We start from the raw sequence: 16,750 nt of genomic DNA, 5'->3' as shown, positions 1-16,750 counted from the left end.
TTTAATTATGCATTGTGTGAAGAAATACTTCCTTTTATCTGTTTTGAATCTCTCACCCTCCAGCTTCAGCTAATGATCCCATGTCCTAGTATTATGAGAAAGGGAGATAAACCTCTCCCTGTCCACTCTCTCCATACCATGCATAATTTTTTAGACCTCTATCATGTCTCCCCTCAACCACCTTTTTTCCAAGCTAAACAGCCCTAAATGTTTCAACCGCTCCTCATAGGGCAGTTGCTCTAGCCCCCCTGATCATTTAGAAGTAATTCTCCATAGAAGTAATTCTCAGCTATCGTGACAGGACAACAGCGGGTCTTCTGTGCAGACGTCTGGGCTAGATTCTTGCCTCCATTTCAACTCTGAGGTCCCAGTCGTCAGGTGGAATGGCCAAGGCTCAAGCCTGCCGGGTAGCCTCTGGCCTTGAAACTCCTTAGCCGAATCCCAGAGCGCAGGCAAGATTGTGGTTTCTTTTCCCTGTCCGCATTCATAAACAATACACAAAGACCCGTGTCCTATTGCTGAGCTCATCTGCCTTAAACGGAGCTGATCAAGGGCCAAGCAAGACACCACTGTGGCAGATGAGTCTGCCACAGTTATGCAGAACAATTAATGCAGTGCGGGAACGGGAGTTATTTTAAGAAGAAAAAGAGTTGGTTTTTATATGCCATTTTCTCTCCCTTTTAAGGAGAGTCAAACCGGCTTACAATTGCCTTCCCTTCCTCTCTCCACAACAGACACCCTGTGAGGTAGGTGGGGCTGAGAGAGCTCTAAGCTGCAAGGTCACCCAGCAGGCTTCATGTGTAGGAGTGGGGAAACCAGCCTGGTTCTCCAGATTAGAGTCTGCCGCTCCTAACCACTACACCCTGCTGGCTCCAGTCACCCATGCAAAAGAAGTGCTTGGGTGACAGGAGTCCAGTTTGGAGACTGTGGGTGTGGGGGGGCTTGAGCAACCAAACATCAGGAGATAAAATTGCCTGAGGCAGGAGGGTTAAGCTCCTTTTGCCACGTTTCCCTTTTGCTCATCAAATGTTGGCTTACATGATCCATGGAGTCTTTGAATAGCCCACCCCCTAAGTCCAACTGGCCTTTGAAATCTTGCCATGATATCTAGTGGGCCTGTTGAAACCCTAGTTAATCTACTGAACATGGAAATGCCTTGAGCAGTCAGTGGACTGGATCCAGCCAGCATTTCCACTGATGGAGGAGGGGGGGGTCCCCTTTGGCGGTCACAAAGGCTATGCTGGGGGTTATGGGACCTGCATGGACAAAAGGCCACGTGGGATGGGGGCTGCAGCACGGAAGAGAACTAGGCAAGACTGGAGAATCTGGCTGCTTCCTACCCAATACAATCACCCTGGGGTGCCTTTCTCTCAACTGGGTCTCTGACCTTTGGAGGAAAACCAGGGGCAATGAAATGTCTCAGATAGCCGCTAGAACGTCGCTGACACCGAATTCAAGCAGGTCCTAAGTTAGAGCCCATTTTAGAGCCCATTCTGTGGCAGCGGCAGCAAAACCCCCCCCCCCCAATATTTCTCTGCTACTACAGCATCTTCTCAGCAGAGCTTTTCCAAGTTGTGAGGGCATATATTACACCTCGACTCCAAAGGGGAGGAAGGGCAAGCTGTGGTATTCCACTGTAACCTGCAAAGTGCTCAGCTGAAGTTGCTCACATCTAGTCTAGCTTGGACACCGCTATTACCGCTACTGGTGCACTGGATGCCCCCAGGGATCCTGCTTATCTGTATTGGATGAACACTTTTCAGTTTACCCAACCTGAGGATGCTGACAAGGCTCTTGGGGGAATTGAAGCCAAATGTGTGCACAGGGATTCTTGCACATTCTGACTATTACAGCCAGCTAGAAAGGAACTGACCTGTTGGGTGCTTGAGGCGGTGAAGGTCTCACTGTAGGAGTGGATGCTTCCTATGGCCTTTAAAGAAGCTATGATGGAGACTAAAAGAAACCCTTTACTTAATGCTAGCATCACAGGCCCAGAGATTATCAGGTGACCTTGACCGTTCTCTCTGGATCGCAGACTGGTTCCGGAACCAAGACCACTCCAGACAGCCAGCGTGGTATGATGGTTAACAGCAGTGGTTCGGAGTGGTGGACTCTGATCTGAAGAACCGGGTTCACTTCCCCACTCCTCCATATGAGCGGCGGACGCTAATCTGGTGAATCAGGTTGGTTTCCCCATTCCTACACATGAAGCTGCCCTCGTACACTGGTTCAGAATCTAAATTGTTCCTCTAGATTGTGATGGAAAAGTGAGTGATTGGTTGTCCGGAGAGACAAGGGTGACCTTGGATTAGTCACAGTTCTGTTAAGTGCTCTTTCAGCCCCACCTATCTCACAGGGTGTCTGTTGTGGGAGGGGAAGGTGATTGTAAGCCAGTTTGATTTTGCTTAAGTGGTAGAGAAAGTCGGCATATAAAAACCAACTCCTCTTCTTCTTCTTCTCTAGCTGACAAACCTGTGCTCAGAGGGAGACTCTTTGTGTTGGTTCTTCTGAAACCACTCAACAGCTGTTGATAACCATTGGGCCAGGATATCACATGAACACATAAAGCTGCCTTATACTGAATCAGACCCTTGGGCCATCAAGGTCAGTATTGTCTACTCAGACCAGCAGCGGCTCTCCAGGGTCTCAGGCAGAGCTCTTTCACATCACCTACTTCAATTCAATTCAATCTTTATTTTACGGTCATTTGACCAAAAGTAGAACATCTAATCAACAGCAACATAAATTTGTAATAAAACAATTATCAGACAATCGAAAAGTCCACAGAATAAAATATATCAATAAAATCCCATATCTAAAAAGGTAAGCAAACTAGCTTCTAAAACGTTTAGCTATCAAATTGTACCTATTTGTACATTACATCCTTTCGGGCCTTATAGATAGCAGCACAGAATTCGGCCACATATCTCGAAGTTTGTGTGTTACTATCTTCCAGTAGTCGTTGGATACAGATTTTATCAGGTAGCCCTGTATTATTTCTTAGAGTTTCTTGAATAGTCTCAGATCTAAACTCATGATGGAGAGGGCAGTATAAGAAGACGTGTTCACGGGTCTCAATTTCTTCACCATTGCACAGGCAGACTCTCTTGGAAAGAGGATTTTTTTTTAATATCTGCCTTCTAGGATGGCCGATGAAAAAGCTCCACATCTGGCTAATGTGAAAGCCCTTCTAAATTTGTTCACCTCCTGTGTCATCAGATATGGGGCTGCCGTCATCAGGTGTCTGAACCACTGTGAGGCTATGAAACCAGGGGACCTTCACATCACCTACTTGCCTTGTCCCTTTAACTGGAGATGCTGGGGATTGAACCTGGGACCTTCTGAATGCCAAGCAGATGCTCTACCACTGAGCCACAGCCTCGGGATTGCTGTGCCTGGGATGGATTTAAGAGGTCACTGCCTTGCAGTGGCTCTGAGCCTTCCATAGGAGGGCAGGCTGCAGAGGGCTGTGCTGGGAGACGGTGTTCCACCCCCCGTGCCTCAAAGTTACATCTCATCGTCGGTGCTATTTAAAACCTACAGGATGCTAAGTATGTATCTCTGGACAACCAATCACTCACTTTTCCATCACAATCTAGAGGAGCAATTTAGATTCTGAACCAGTTTACGAGGGCGACGATACACCAGATGGTAAGAACAAAGAGAAGTTTAATCCAGAAAACATGGAGGGAATTGTTAAGACAGAAACATGACTGATAATGATTAATTTATCCCTGTGCTAGACAGGATTGAACTTCCACCGAAGACACAGGTACATAGTCTGGGAATACTTTTGGATTCAGAAGAATGAGAGTTGGTTTTTATATCCCGCTTTTCACTACTTTGAAGGAGACTCAAAGCGGCTTACAATCGCCTTCCCTTCACCTCCCCACAACAGACACCTTGTCAGGTAGGTGGGGCCGAGAGAACTGTTCGGAGAAAACTGTGACTGGCCCAAGGTCACTCGGCAAACTGCATGTGAAGGAGTGGGGGAAAACAACCCGGTTCTCCAGACCAGAGTCTGCCGCTCTTAACCACTATACCACGCTGGCTCAGAGCTGCCTCTGGATGTCTAAGTGGCAGCAGCAGCAGTGTTGTTTGCCACCTGGTGCCCTTTTCTCGATAGAAAGGAGTAAACAGGGTCTTTTCAGCAGTGATACCAAGGAAATAGAATGCCCTGCCTTGGGAGGTTCCTATGGCTCCCCTCCCCTCCAATATTCAGGCGACTGGTAGATCTGTCTGGCCTGGGCAAGCTTTTAGATTTGTTTAAAAAGTTCAAGCTGCGGCACTGATATTCTGTAGATCTTTGCTGCAGTCTGGGTTGTTTTATATTGAAATCTGAATGATCTTGATTTTTATCATATGCTTTAACCCGCCCCCTCCCCTTCATTCTAACATGCCTCAAGAGAACAAGCAGCAAGGATACAAATACTGTAGAAAGTGATTTAAAAATTGGAGTCTCCGTTCTTGCTTTCTATGGGGACTGAGACCGATCTGGGTGTCTGCCACTCAAACATCTTGTTTGTCCCTGAACTGCCCCACTGAACATTTTCAGGGATCTCTGAAGCTAACATAGCCAAGACTGACACAAATTCAAACTGTTTCAAATCAGCTCATACTGCAGGAAACACAGAATGAGTCATACTGAACAGTCAAGACAGTGAGAGACTCTTCTTACCTTGACAGGTTTCTTGTGGGGCTCTTTTGCAAAGTAATACACCGTCAGCACCTTCTGCTTCTGGGGGAGGGGGACAGGTAAATACAGGAAGGGATCGAACGTGATAGACACCTGCAAACCAACAGAAGCCAGCCGTCAGCACTTGTGGGTTATAACACACTGCGCTGGGAAGCTCTGGCAGCCCCAGATAAACAGTGAGGACACCGCCCTGAACAGAGTGGGGACTTGGTGAGGTGGGTGAACAGGAGGAAAGGAGCACCCAAGTCCTCAACCGCAGGCCACCGGAGCAGTGGAGCAGACCAGGCAGGAGCAATGGGCCAGGGGAAGATATGGCAGAACTGCAAGACAGTGAGCTTGAGAGCTGCCGCAATGGGCAAAACACACCCCACACCCCGCCCTCAGAGGCAGCATCACTGGAGGCAGACCTGTGGCCCTCTGCCGGATGCTCAGAGGCTCTTGGCATCCAACCGTTAAGAAACGACTGACGAGAAAGGGGAAGAAAGAAACTCAACCTAAAAAAAAATCTGGTTATATTATTTATTAAGGTAATGCTAAGTGGATTTTTCACCCCTTTTTTCTCCTTGCAAAAGGCTTGTATATATATTTTACCTTGTACAATGTTTGTGTATATGTCAGGATGTGTATTGTGAAACTGTGTATAAATGACCACTGAGGAAGGCCTGTAAAAGGCAGAAACGAGACTGGTCAGATTTTGGTCATTTTATGTACTAACATCAACTGTTATGTGTTAGTTACAAATATTACCATGTTCGTGCTTTTTAGGAGGCCTCTGTATTTTAGGCCCTGTATTTTTAAATATAATTGTGCACAATATATAATAAAAATAGATTTATTGGTTGTTATATATTAGATAGTGTAAAGCTTGAATCCTACCTTTGAGCACACGGGGCACACAAGCTTGGACTTGTATTGGCCCTGAAACAGGTCCACGATGAAGGAATCGTTCCTCATCTTGTGCCGCTGCCAGGCCTCCTCCGCAACCACCTGGCAGCCAGAGAACGGAAGTGAGAGGTGAACCGCCCGTCTTCCCCAGCCCTCCCTCCGCTGCCCCCCCCCCCCCCGCACGGCCTCTCCCGAGGGAGGACTCACTTCGTCGGGCCGCCCGTCCGAGTCCACCGTCTCCGTGTAGGGCTTGATCTGGATGCGGTTCAGGTCCTCGTGGAGCCCATCCAGCAGGAAAGCCATGAATTCCTGGGCATCGTGCTGAGCGTAGCCTGTGAACTGGCTGGCTTTGCTGGCCACAATCGCCTGCAGAGAAGAGCTGAGTGTGAACAGGAGCCGGTGGTTTGCGTAGCGGGAAAACTTCTCCCAAGCCAATAAGGGAGAGCGGGAATGCCAAGCACAGCGAACACAGGTTTGAAGACTTAGGGATACTGGAGGAAGCCAGAATTACCAGTTGCGGCAGTCCCAGATCCAAGGCTGAACATATCCCACAGGCTTGCTGCTCAAGCATTTGCTGTCCACAACTGGGAATCTGGATTGTTTATTTATTTATTTTTCGCTAGAAGGCACTCTTAACATTTCAGGCTGCCAATGAATACAACACCCCTCCAAATTCAGAAAGAGGGGGCAGATTTTGACCTCTGCAAATTGTCTTTGTGAAGAGCCCTTTGCTCACAGTCCCTGGCAATCACTGACTGATATGGGAGAAAATAAACTGCACAAGTCCTGGACACTATAGGTATGAATGGAACTTGTTTCCTGCCCTTAAGAATCAAGCTGGTTAAGAGCGGTGGTTTGGAGCGGTAGACTCTGATCTGGAGAACCGGGTTTGTTTCCCCCACTCCTCCACATGAGCGGCGGAGGCTAATCTGGTGAACTGGATTTGTTTCCCCACTCCTACACACAAAGCCAGCTGGGTGATCTTGGGCTAGTTACAGTTCTCTTGAGAGCTCTCTCAGCCCCACCTACCGTACAGAGGAGGGGAAGGGAAGGTGATTGTAAACCGGTTTGATTCTTCCTTAAGTGGTAGAGAAAGTTGGCATATAAAAAGCAACTCTTCTTTTTCTTCTCTCTGCATAGCCCCACCCCTATTCACTCACACAACTTCATCCTGGATGATGGATGGTTGGGAACCAGCTTCACACTCTAGTTCTGCTGCATGAAACTCCACACACACACACAGCGCTCCTCTCAGTTGACACATGCTTTGGCTGTGCGCCTTACCTTCAGCTTCGAAGGCTGGAAGGCATGATGCGTCCCTTTCCAGAGCGCCCTCAGCAGCACGGCAAAGCCGATCGCCAGGCGCCCCCCGGTCCCCAGGGGGTTGCTGTAGTTTATTTCGGATTTGAAGGAGCGATCTAGGAGGCATACGACAAGTTCAGGGCACCTTTCTGTAACCACAGCTCTGGCCAGAGAAGGCAGGGGTGGGAAGCCAAACTAGAGGCACACCGAGAAAGGAGCCCCTCCCCCCCCCCGCCAGACACACCCAAAGCTTACCGTGGAAGTAGTCTCGCAGCTCCCGGGTGTTGGAAAGAGACTGGATAACGCTGTTCATGAAGCAGGTGTTGCCCAGGTTCACCAGCCCTGTGAAGCCCGGCAGGCAGACCTTCTTGTCCTCCTCCTCTTCCTCTTCCTCCACGCTTTCACTGCTGACCGGGCTGTGAGTCATCGGTGGGACCATGCATGTCGGCTTGGGCTGGAAGGGAAAGGGGCTTCTTGCTTTCAGACAGTGTGGGCTTCCAGACTCTTTGGCTCCCCTACGAGTCTTCAGCCCCCAACGGACCTACTGCCAACAATATGCCTCCCCTCCTTCTCACCCAGCATTCGATTCCTTGTCCTTATACCATAAACAGTGGTCTCACTCCAATTACAAGGATTTGATCACTGCCGTAACTAGGAAGAGTCATGTCCGTTCGGGGAGGGTTGGTCCTATTAGCTGCAGAGCTCCCATTGCTCCCAGCACTGAACACTGGATTAGGTGTTGTCCATGCTGGACCTTCTCATAAGCTTCCTGGAAGCATCTAGGCCAGTGATGGCGAACCTTTTAGAGACCGAGTGCCCAAACTGCAACCCAAAACCCACTTATTCATTGTAAAGTGCCAGCACGGCAATTTAACCTGAATACTGAGGTTTTAGTTTAGAAAAAACAACTCATACGTTAACATCTTATGCTCACAAGCATAAAATGATCCAAACAAAGTAAGGAAAGCAATCCTAAGTGCTTTCATTGATTTAAAATTATTTGGCAGAGAATTCCACACTTTAAGGATTTCATTTTCAGAACTAACTGTACTATCCTTTGTCATCCATAAAATTAAATCATGGCAATGACTGACAAACACCATTTTCCCCATCTGCATTCTCAAAACTCTGCAGGGGGGCTTATTGTTGAGTTGTGCATCTGAGTGGCAAGTCCAAGGCAAAACCTCCCATTCACAAATGGACAAAAAAACCCCATGCAGTTTTGAGAATCTGGATGGGGTAAATGTGCATCTCAGTGGCAAGTCCAAGGCAAAACCTCTCTTTCACAAATAGACAACAACCCCCCCCCATGCAGTTTTGAGAATCTGGATGGGGTAAATGTGCATCTCAGTGGCAAGTCCAAGGCAAAACCTCTCTTTCACAAATAAACAACAACCCCCCCCCCCATGCAGTTTTGAGAATCTGGATGGGGTAAATGTGCATCTCAGTGGCAAGTCCAAGGCAAAACCTCTCTTTCACAAATAGACACCCCCCATGCAGTTTTGAGAATCTGGATGGGGTAAATGTGCATCTCAGTGGCAAGTCCAAGGCAAAACCTCTCTTTCACAAATAGACATCCCCCATGCAGTTCTGAGAATCTGGATGGGGTAAATGTGCATCTCAGTGGCAAGTCCAAGGCAAAACCTCTCTTTCACAAATAGACAACAAACTCCCCCCATGCAGTTTTGAGAATCTGGATGGGGTAAATGTGCATCTCATTGGCAAGTCCAAGCGAAAGAGCCGCCCGCCGCAAGCCTCCCACCGCCCCGCTCCGCCTTAGCAGCAGCGCCGCCGCCCCACCCAGGCGCTGCTCTGGACCCGCCGCCGCCACCGGCCGCTCATGCTCGGCCCCGAGGGCTGCCCTGCCGGCCGCCCCGCTCCACCCGCCGAGTCGCCCCCACCCCTCGACAAAGTTGGCTGCGGCGCGGCGGAAACATGCGCCGAGGCCGAGAGGAGGGGCGGAGGAGGGGGACGGGCAGCCAAGGGGGCAGAGGAGGGGGCGGGGGCGACTCGGCGGGCATAGCGGTGGGGCCGGCAGGGCAGCCCTCGGGGCCGAGTATGAGCGGGCGGCGGCGGATCTGGAGCGGCGCCTGGGTGGGGCGGCGGCGCTGCTGCTGCTGCTAAGGCGGAGTGGGGCAACGGAGGCAGGTGGCGTCGAGGCCGCAAGGAGGGGGCGGGGGACCGGCGGGGGGGCGGCGGCTCCACGCGTGCCCATAGAAAGGGCTCGGCGTGCCGCTTGTGGCACGCGTGCCATAGGTTCGCCAACACGGATCTAGGCAGTTGCTGCCAGAAACCCAGGCACCAGACTAGACAAGCACTCTGTCTGACCCAGTCCAGAGATTCTTACATTTGTTTCACGTTAACTCCAAATCCGGAGGATCACTTTCCCTGGCGGGGATCTGAATCTCATGGCTTATCACAACCAACTATGACTATCCATTATCAATGCTCTTGCAAAATGCAGGTCCCATTAACAATCCTAACCTTGGCCCAGGGAGGGAAAGACTAGAAGAACATCTTTATCAGCTGCGCCATCTTTTTGAAGATGATTCTCCTTTCCTGTTCAGGTATACAGGCTTGGCTGTTGCCAGAGGCATGAGCTAAATAGCTATTAGCCTGTGTCTCGCAATCCGGGCTTTCAGAGGACCCAGCATGTGAGTCCGGGACCACCCCAAGATGTATTCTGCTGTTTGGTTGCTTACTGATTTGTGAGTATAGTTTCTTTGTGGCTGTAGGCTCCTTTGGGTCCCATTCAGGGGCAACAGAGGTACAAACGAGGGAGGGGCTGTTACTCAGTGGTAGAGCATCTGCTTGGCGTGCATAAGGCCCTTGGTTCAATCCCCAGCATCTCCAGTTAAAGGGACTAGGCAAGTAGGTGATGTGAAAGACCTCTGCCTGAGACCCTGGAGAGCTGCTGCCGGTCGAAGTAGACAATACTGACTCTGATGGACCAAGAGTCTGATTCAGTATAAGGCAGACGTGTTCATATGAACTCCCCCCGCACACACACAATTTTCCTGGCTACATCACAGCCCAGCAGATTAGGAAAGAGGTCCCAGCACTGCGCAGGAGTTCTCACCGAGGGTACGTGTGGCTCCTGCTTCACCGGCACGTGCTCCGACACCGTCCGAGCAGCCATGCCATCGAGGCCAGCGTCCTCTGCCCGTGGCTTCTCCTTCTCCCCTGTGCGTGCCTCCTCCTTGGTGGACAGTGGGTGCTGGTTACTCCCGGGTTGGCTTTTATCCAGAGGAGTAGGGCCGGTTGGCATGGCAACCTTTGCACCACCCACTGCACCTTAAAAAGGGGGGAGAAATGGGCTTGTGGTTAGCAGCACCACATGCTCCAGGGGCATGCCACTCACCACCATTAACCGTCAGGCTCCCAAGACTGTTGCTGGCCAGTGGCACGGCACCCCTTCCTTGCTTCAGTGAGGCGCCACAGAGGGGCTACAAGGAACACTCTAACATCCTTACAGCTGGATTCCTAATAAACCCCCACAGACCAAGCCTCTTTCCTTTGTCCCCCCCCCAACTTGAACGTTGATCCCGTCATGAAAGCAGCCCAGACTCCCACTGTAGTTCCCCAAGTTCAAAATTTTCTGCCCGGCTGGCCTTCCCCCAGCCTCCTCTGGGCCCCCGAGGAACCCCAGCGGGGCAAGCTCCAAAAAGCCAAGGTGCAGACCTCGTGTGGCGGGAGCCTCCAAGCCCCCCCAGCGCTGGCTGTGCCGCTTCTTCAAGCAGATGTCGATACGAGCAGTGGTGAAGTGGTACGTGCACTGGTCGGGGTCTATGAGGTTCCTGAAAGACAGCACAACAGGGGTGGGACGGCAGATCATCGACACACAGGGCACAAAGGGGCGGCGATGCACGACGCTGAAGAGCTAAACGCCGGCGTACCCTGCTCGGTCTACGAAGAGGAAGGGCACAAAAAGGAACCTTCTAAGACAGGAAAGCCCCTTTGCTGCCCCACCTCTTTACCTTTCCGACAAACTGACCTCGCCCTCGATAACGTGTGTGTGAGGGAAGTGTGATGCAGCAAGCTGTTTTGGGTCCCCATTTGGGAGAAAAGTGGGGGGTGGATAAATAAAAACGCATACCAACCCAACCCCCCCTACACGGGATAATAAGCTGAGGCAGGGGAGGCAGCAGAGGTGGAACTGAAAGAACCCCACTTGCCCGTGGCCCACAACACACCTTCAGCACCCGGACTAACCAGCAAGGTGCAATAAATGCAGAGGCTGGGGCTCGTACCACAGACAGGAGAGGTAAGTAAAGAGCGTTTGAGTGTGGCAGCAACTGCCGCCAGGCTATATTATTGCATCTGCTCATGTGCAATAAGAAAATAATGGCCTTATAGAAACCAATTACTCAGAATAAAAAGAATTTTTTAAAAAGAGTGAAAGAGTAAGGATTTATCCATGAAAGAAAGAGTAAGGATTTATCTGGTTCTTTTGTTCAACCCTGGAGCAGGGTCAGAGAGCAGAGGAGGTATTTGGAGCTAACAGAATCATAGAGTTGGAAGGGACCTCCAGGGTCATCTAGTCCAACCCCCTGCACAATGCAGGAAATCCACAACTACCTCCCCCCCACACCCCCAGACCCCCTACACCATGCCCAGAAGATGGCCAAGGTGCCCTCCCTCTCACAATCTGCCTAAGGTCATAGAATCAGCATTGCTGACAGATGGCCATCTAGCCTCTGCTTGAACCCCTCCAGGGAAGGAGAGGTAATGGCCCTCCAATTAAACATGCCAAACCCCACCTCCAAATTGTCAGCTTTCCTTTTTAAAAAATATTTAAAGTAAGTCTCTAGCTCTTTTTGTTGAGAAGATAAAATGTGCAAGAGAAAATATGCAAGCAGGTTTTGCCTTGATTGTCTGGGAAGGAAAAGGGATGGGAAAGTTGCAAAGTGGTGGAGGGGGTGTTAACTCCTTCCCGACCAAACAAATTCTCATCTGCTCTGTCCCAGAATGTAGGTACACTATAACCAAAAGGAAATCAGTTTTCCCTGGATAGCTGATGGTGTTCCATATTACCAATATCTAGCTTCTTCTGAGACTTCTATGCATCTCTGATTGTGATAACTACTGCACATGAAAATTGTAGGTTAGAAGGTAATAACTGGCTCTAACAGCTCAAAATACATTTCAATTTCATTCTCATGTGTTTTTTTCCAATCCGGTAAATAGCCTATCTCAACAAAGGCTATGATTACACACAGGTAATATATGGTATATACTTAAGTGGTATGTGAAATATTATTATTATTACAGCTATTCAATGCAACATCATCAGCCCCCACTTAATGAGTTTAAGGTTTTATCATGGTGAGTCTTTGCAAACACTGTGCCCCTCTCATGGTACTAATGCTCTCTTCCTGGGACCGAGATAAAATTGTGTGTGTGTTACGTGCCATCAAGTCGCTTCCGACTCATGGCAACCCTATGAATCAAAGTCCTCCAAAATGTCCTGTCTTTGACAGCCTTGCTCAGATCTTGCAAATTGAGGGCTGTGGCTTCCTTTATTGAGTCAGTCCATCTCTTGTTGGGTCTCCCTCTTTTCTCGCAGCCCTCAACTTTTTCTAGCATGACTGTCTTTTCCAGTGACTCTTGCTGTCTCATGATGTGACCAAAATACGATAGCCTCAGTTTAGTCATTTTAGCTTCTAGGGTCAGTTCAGGCTTGATTTGATCTATAACCCACTGATTTGTTTTTTTGGCAGTCCACAGTATCAGTAACACTCTCCAACACCACATTTCAAAGGAATCTATTTTCTTCCAATCAGCTTTACACGTATCAATCTGCAGTGTACATACATTCATTCAGAAAGGAAAAGAGCCCATGTTAAATTAGTACAGATATAGATGGGTGTGTGTGTGTCAAACACTAGGCGTTAATCATGCTAAGGGAGTTCAATACCTGAGTTTCACTTGCCACCTGAACATGGTATGAGAGCTGCAGTCCGGATGCAGTCGCAGAAAGTTGACATCACTGCAAAAAGAGGCCAGAATTTAATTGGAAGCCGGTGATACAGCACCCATGGCCTGTTCCACGGGATAACGTCCAGTCCTGGGCCTACCCACGCTGGAAACCGCCGTACCTCGTCTGGAACAACAGCGTGAAGTCCTGCTCCCGGAAAAGCACCCTGAAAGTCTCTTTGTGAATCTCCTTCACATAAATGTGCACCACCATCGAATCGTTCCCTTTTTCATACGAGTCATTCTTCACGAATGTCAGGTTCACGATAGGCTCTGGTTCTGGAAGGGGAGAAAAAAAAGTAATAGTAGAGGAACCATGAAAAATGCCTCTGGACCACCACCCCTGCCTCGCTGCTTCCACACAGACTTTCAGATTCATCAGGTTCCCCCAAACTGCAGCATTTTAAAAATAAAGCTTTTGCATGACTTAGTGCTGCAGATATCTACCTTCTGTGTTTTACCCTGCCTCACTGTGTTTTTGCCCAAACCAGCTTCAGTACAATGTTTCTGGAAAGATCACACTCAAAGCAAATCTGGTCACTGTGTAGACAAAAAAGGATGCATATTTCTGTACCAGTATGGTGTAGTGGTTAAGAGCGACAGACTCTAATCTGGAGAATCAGATTAGATTGCCCACATGCAGCCTGCTGGGTGACCTTGGGCTACTCACAGTTCTCTCAGAACTCTCTCAGCCCCACCTACCTCACAAGGTGTCTGTTGTGGGGAGGGGAGGGAAGGTTACTATAAGCTGCTTTGAGACTTCTTAAAGGAAAAGGTCCCCAGTGCAAGCACCGGATCATTCCTAACCCATGGGGTGACGTCACATCCCGACGTTTCCAAGGCAGACTTTGTTTTACGGGGTGGTTTGCCAGTGCCTTCCCCAGTCCTCTTCCCTTTTCCCCCAGCAAGCTGGGTACTCATTTCACCCACCTCGGAAGGATGGAAGGCTGAGTCAACCTTGAGCCGGCTACCTGAAACCGACTTCCGTCGGGATCGAACTCAGTTCGTGAGCAGAGCTTTTGACTGCAGTACTGCAGCTTAACAGAAAAAATCTTGTTTTCCTCCTCTAAAAACTTGTCTTATGGAGCGAATGCCAGCTGGGCTCGTGCGCGTCAGGACGGCGCAAGCCGGCGTTCCCCGCCCCGACGGCCAGCTGGGAGGCGGGCGGGGCGTACAGAGCTGGCTGGCCCGTGCGAGTCCGGACGGTGTGAGCCGGCGTTCCCCGCCCCGATGGCCAGCTGGGAGGTGGGCGGGGCCGCACAGAGCTGGCTGGGCGCGTGCCGAGGGCTCGCTCTGTGCGGCTCCGCCCGCCTCCCAGCTGGCCGTCGGGGCGGGGAACGCTGGCTTGTGCCGTCCCGACGCGCACACGCCCAGCCGGCATTCGCTCCATAAGACGCAAGGACATTTCCCCTCACTTTTGAGGAGGAAAAAAAGTGCGTTTTATAGAGCGAAAAATACGGTAAAAAAGAACAACACACACACACACACACACAGTGTAGGGAAGCTGCTGGAGTGTTTTGCCAGCTTAAAAAAACACTGTAGTGGGTATATCGCTATAGCGTTATGACACTTATTGAGATCACAAAAATCACAAATCACAAAATCACACAAGGTTGGAAAAGACCACAAAGGCCATCAAGTCCAACCCCCTGCCATGCAGGATCCCACCATCAACACGCTCCCAACAGATGGCCATCGAACCTCTGCTTAAAGACCTCCAAAGACTGGGACTCCACCACCCACAGAGGCAGCGCATTCCACCGTCGAACAGCCCTCACCATCAGAAAGTTCTTCCCAATATTTAGGTGGAATCACTTTTCTCTTAGTTTAAATCCATTACTCCGTGTCTTAGTCTCTGAAGCAACAGAGAACAAGCATGTTCCCTCATTAACATGGCATCCCTTCAAATATTTAAACATGGCCATCATGTCACCCCTCAACCTTCTCTTCTCCAGACTAAACAAACCAGGTCCTTAAGTCTCTCCTCATAGGGGATGGATTCCAGACCTTTGACCATTCTGGTCGCTCTCCTCTGGACACGCTCCAGCTTGTCAACATCCTTCTTAAATTGTGGAGCCCAAAACTGGACACAGTATTCCAAGTGAGGTCTCACCAATGCAGAATACAGTGGTAGTATTACTTCCCTTGATCTAGACACAATACTCCTATTGATGCAGCCCAGAATTGCATTGGCCTTCTTAGCTGCCATATCACACTGTTGACTCATATTCAGTTTGTGGTCCACGAAGAATCCCAGACCTCTACTACCCACAAAAATAAGCAGGAAGGGAATAGCAGAAATCAGAGAATCCCCTCGAGTGGATCCTGCCTTGCCACTGTGAAGGCCTCTGAGCTGCTGGGAGACCACAGGCCTGTTGCACTCCCTCAGCCTAACCTACCCCACACCGTTGTCATGAGGATTAAAGAGGGAAGAGAAAGACACGTATGCCACCCTGAGCCCCTTGGAGGAAGTATGGGGCTAAAAATGCCCTGGAATAGACAGTGTTGGGAGACTCCCCTTTCCCCACTCCAAGGCACAGGTCTTCTCACCGTTAGAAACCACCTCTAAAGCATCGCTCTCCTGGGACCAGCCTCTCTTCTCAGGGTCCGGGGATTGCAGAGAGGAGCCGAGGCCTTCACTGAAGGCAGACGCAGCTTCTGGCCCCTGCGGAGCCTCAGAGGAAGTGGCTGGTGGTATGATCCTCTCCTCTGGGCAGGGCCCAAGTGGATGGGGCGAGGGACCCACAGGCGCTGCAGGCGGCTGCATTTCCATGGGTACCGATTCCTTCTCTAGGTGGCCAGCCTGGCAATGCAGGGAGAACAAGAGGCACAATCAGACCCAGAGGCATGGTGACAAAAGGCCTTATGCTTCAGCCCCTCTCATCTCTAAGCCACCTCCACTCCTGCCAAGGGGTGGCAGTCAAGAGTGCCAGGGGGCCACGGCAGGTCAAAGCTGTCAGTGTGCAAGTTGTGCCTAAATGGGGTGGAGCACGGCAATGCTTTGGGGAGGTGACAGCAACACTTGCCCAACACCCAAAAGAACTTCACAGTCTCACCACCACCGGAAGCAGTGATCAGCCCACGGCGTAACAAGGCTGAATGAGGGGCAAGTGTTGTTGGCATCCACTGTAGTCAAGGCTGCTGTTTTTTTTTTTTGAAGTAGAATCATAGAGTTGGAAGGGATCACCAGGGTCATCAAGTCCCACCCACATCAAGTCCAACCCCCATTGTAGCTTCATACCAGAGGCAGGAATTTTCTGGGAAGTTTTGAACAGGAAAATTTTCTAAATCCAAAATTTCTTCAAGTCATATGTTCAAATATATGTACAGTCTTGCACAGATGAACAGATAATAATGTACAGATGATATGTATGTATCAACTATTAATGCACATGCATGTTTCTTCATACACACGTGTGCTTCTTAGGAACAGTCACCTGAAAAAAAGATCAATTGCAGCTTTGAAACTGCCCAACAAGATTTTGGATTTGTTTCCCCACTCCTACACACGAAGCCAGCTGGGTGACCTTGGGATAGTCACAGCTCCCTCAGCCCCGCCTACTTCACAGGGTGTCTGTTGTGGGGAAGGGAAGGTGATTGTAAGCCGGTTTGATTCTTCCTTAAGTGGTAGAGAAAGTTGGCATATAAAAACCAACTCTTCTTCTTCTTCAGCCTGTACTCTTTTCTAGCAAAAGGACAACACATGGATGGGAGAGCTGTATCACTTGGATACCGCAAGCTAGTCCTTGGACTCTAAACAGGAGGATAAGAGGCCTAAAACTGGGCATCTGTGGGAGACAGGTCTGTATTTCTGATAAGCATTCTATGCTCTTCCTCCAAGGACACAATCAAGCAAAGCTCCCAGTATGAAGCAGCAGAATAGAGCTTGGA

At 49.8% G+C, this 16,750-nt stretch overlaps 1 protein-coding gene across 1 annotated transcript in view; it reads right to left on the bottom strand.

Annotated features, from left to right (window-relative positions):
- The window catches only part of USP19 (ubiquitin specific peptidase 19), a 46,204-nt gene that overhangs the window by 12,711 nt on the left and 16,743 nt on the right, over window positions 1–16,750 (bottom strand). The window contains exons 6-15 of the mRNA XM_056854440.1: window positions 15,410–15,662; window positions 12,982–13,138; window positions 12,801–12,872; window positions 10,565–10,680; window positions 9,963–10,177; window positions 7,139–7,337; window positions 6,866–6,999; window positions 5,789–5,947; window positions 5,573–5,683; window positions 4,679–4,789 (exon numbers count right to left, since the gene is read on the bottom strand). Of these exons, the coding sequence (XP_056710418.1) occupies window positions 4,679–4,789; window positions 5,573–5,683; window positions 5,789–5,947; window positions 6,866–6,999; window positions 7,139–7,337; window positions 9,963–10,177; window positions 10,565–10,680; window positions 12,801–12,872; window positions 12,982–13,138; window positions 15,410–15,662 (1,527 nt within the window). The remainder of the gene's footprint in view (window positions 1–4,678; window positions 4,790–5,572; window positions 5,684–5,788; window positions 5,948–6,865; window positions 7,000–7,138; window positions 7,338–9,962; window positions 10,178–10,564; window positions 10,681–12,800; window positions 12,873–12,981; window positions 13,139–15,409; window positions 15,663–16,750) is intronic.

Source organism: Euleptes europaea, chromosome 1, assembly GCF_029931775.1.
Source record: "Euleptes europaea isolate rEulEur1 chromosome 1, rEulEur1.hap1, whole genome shotgun sequence".
Lineage (NCBI taxonomy): Eukaryota > Metazoa > Chordata > Lepidosauria > Squamata > Sphaerodactylidae > Euleptes > Euleptes europaea.
The sequence above is the reverse complement of the archived record's forward strand: the minus strand, read 5'-3'. Positions and strand labels throughout refer to the sequence as shown.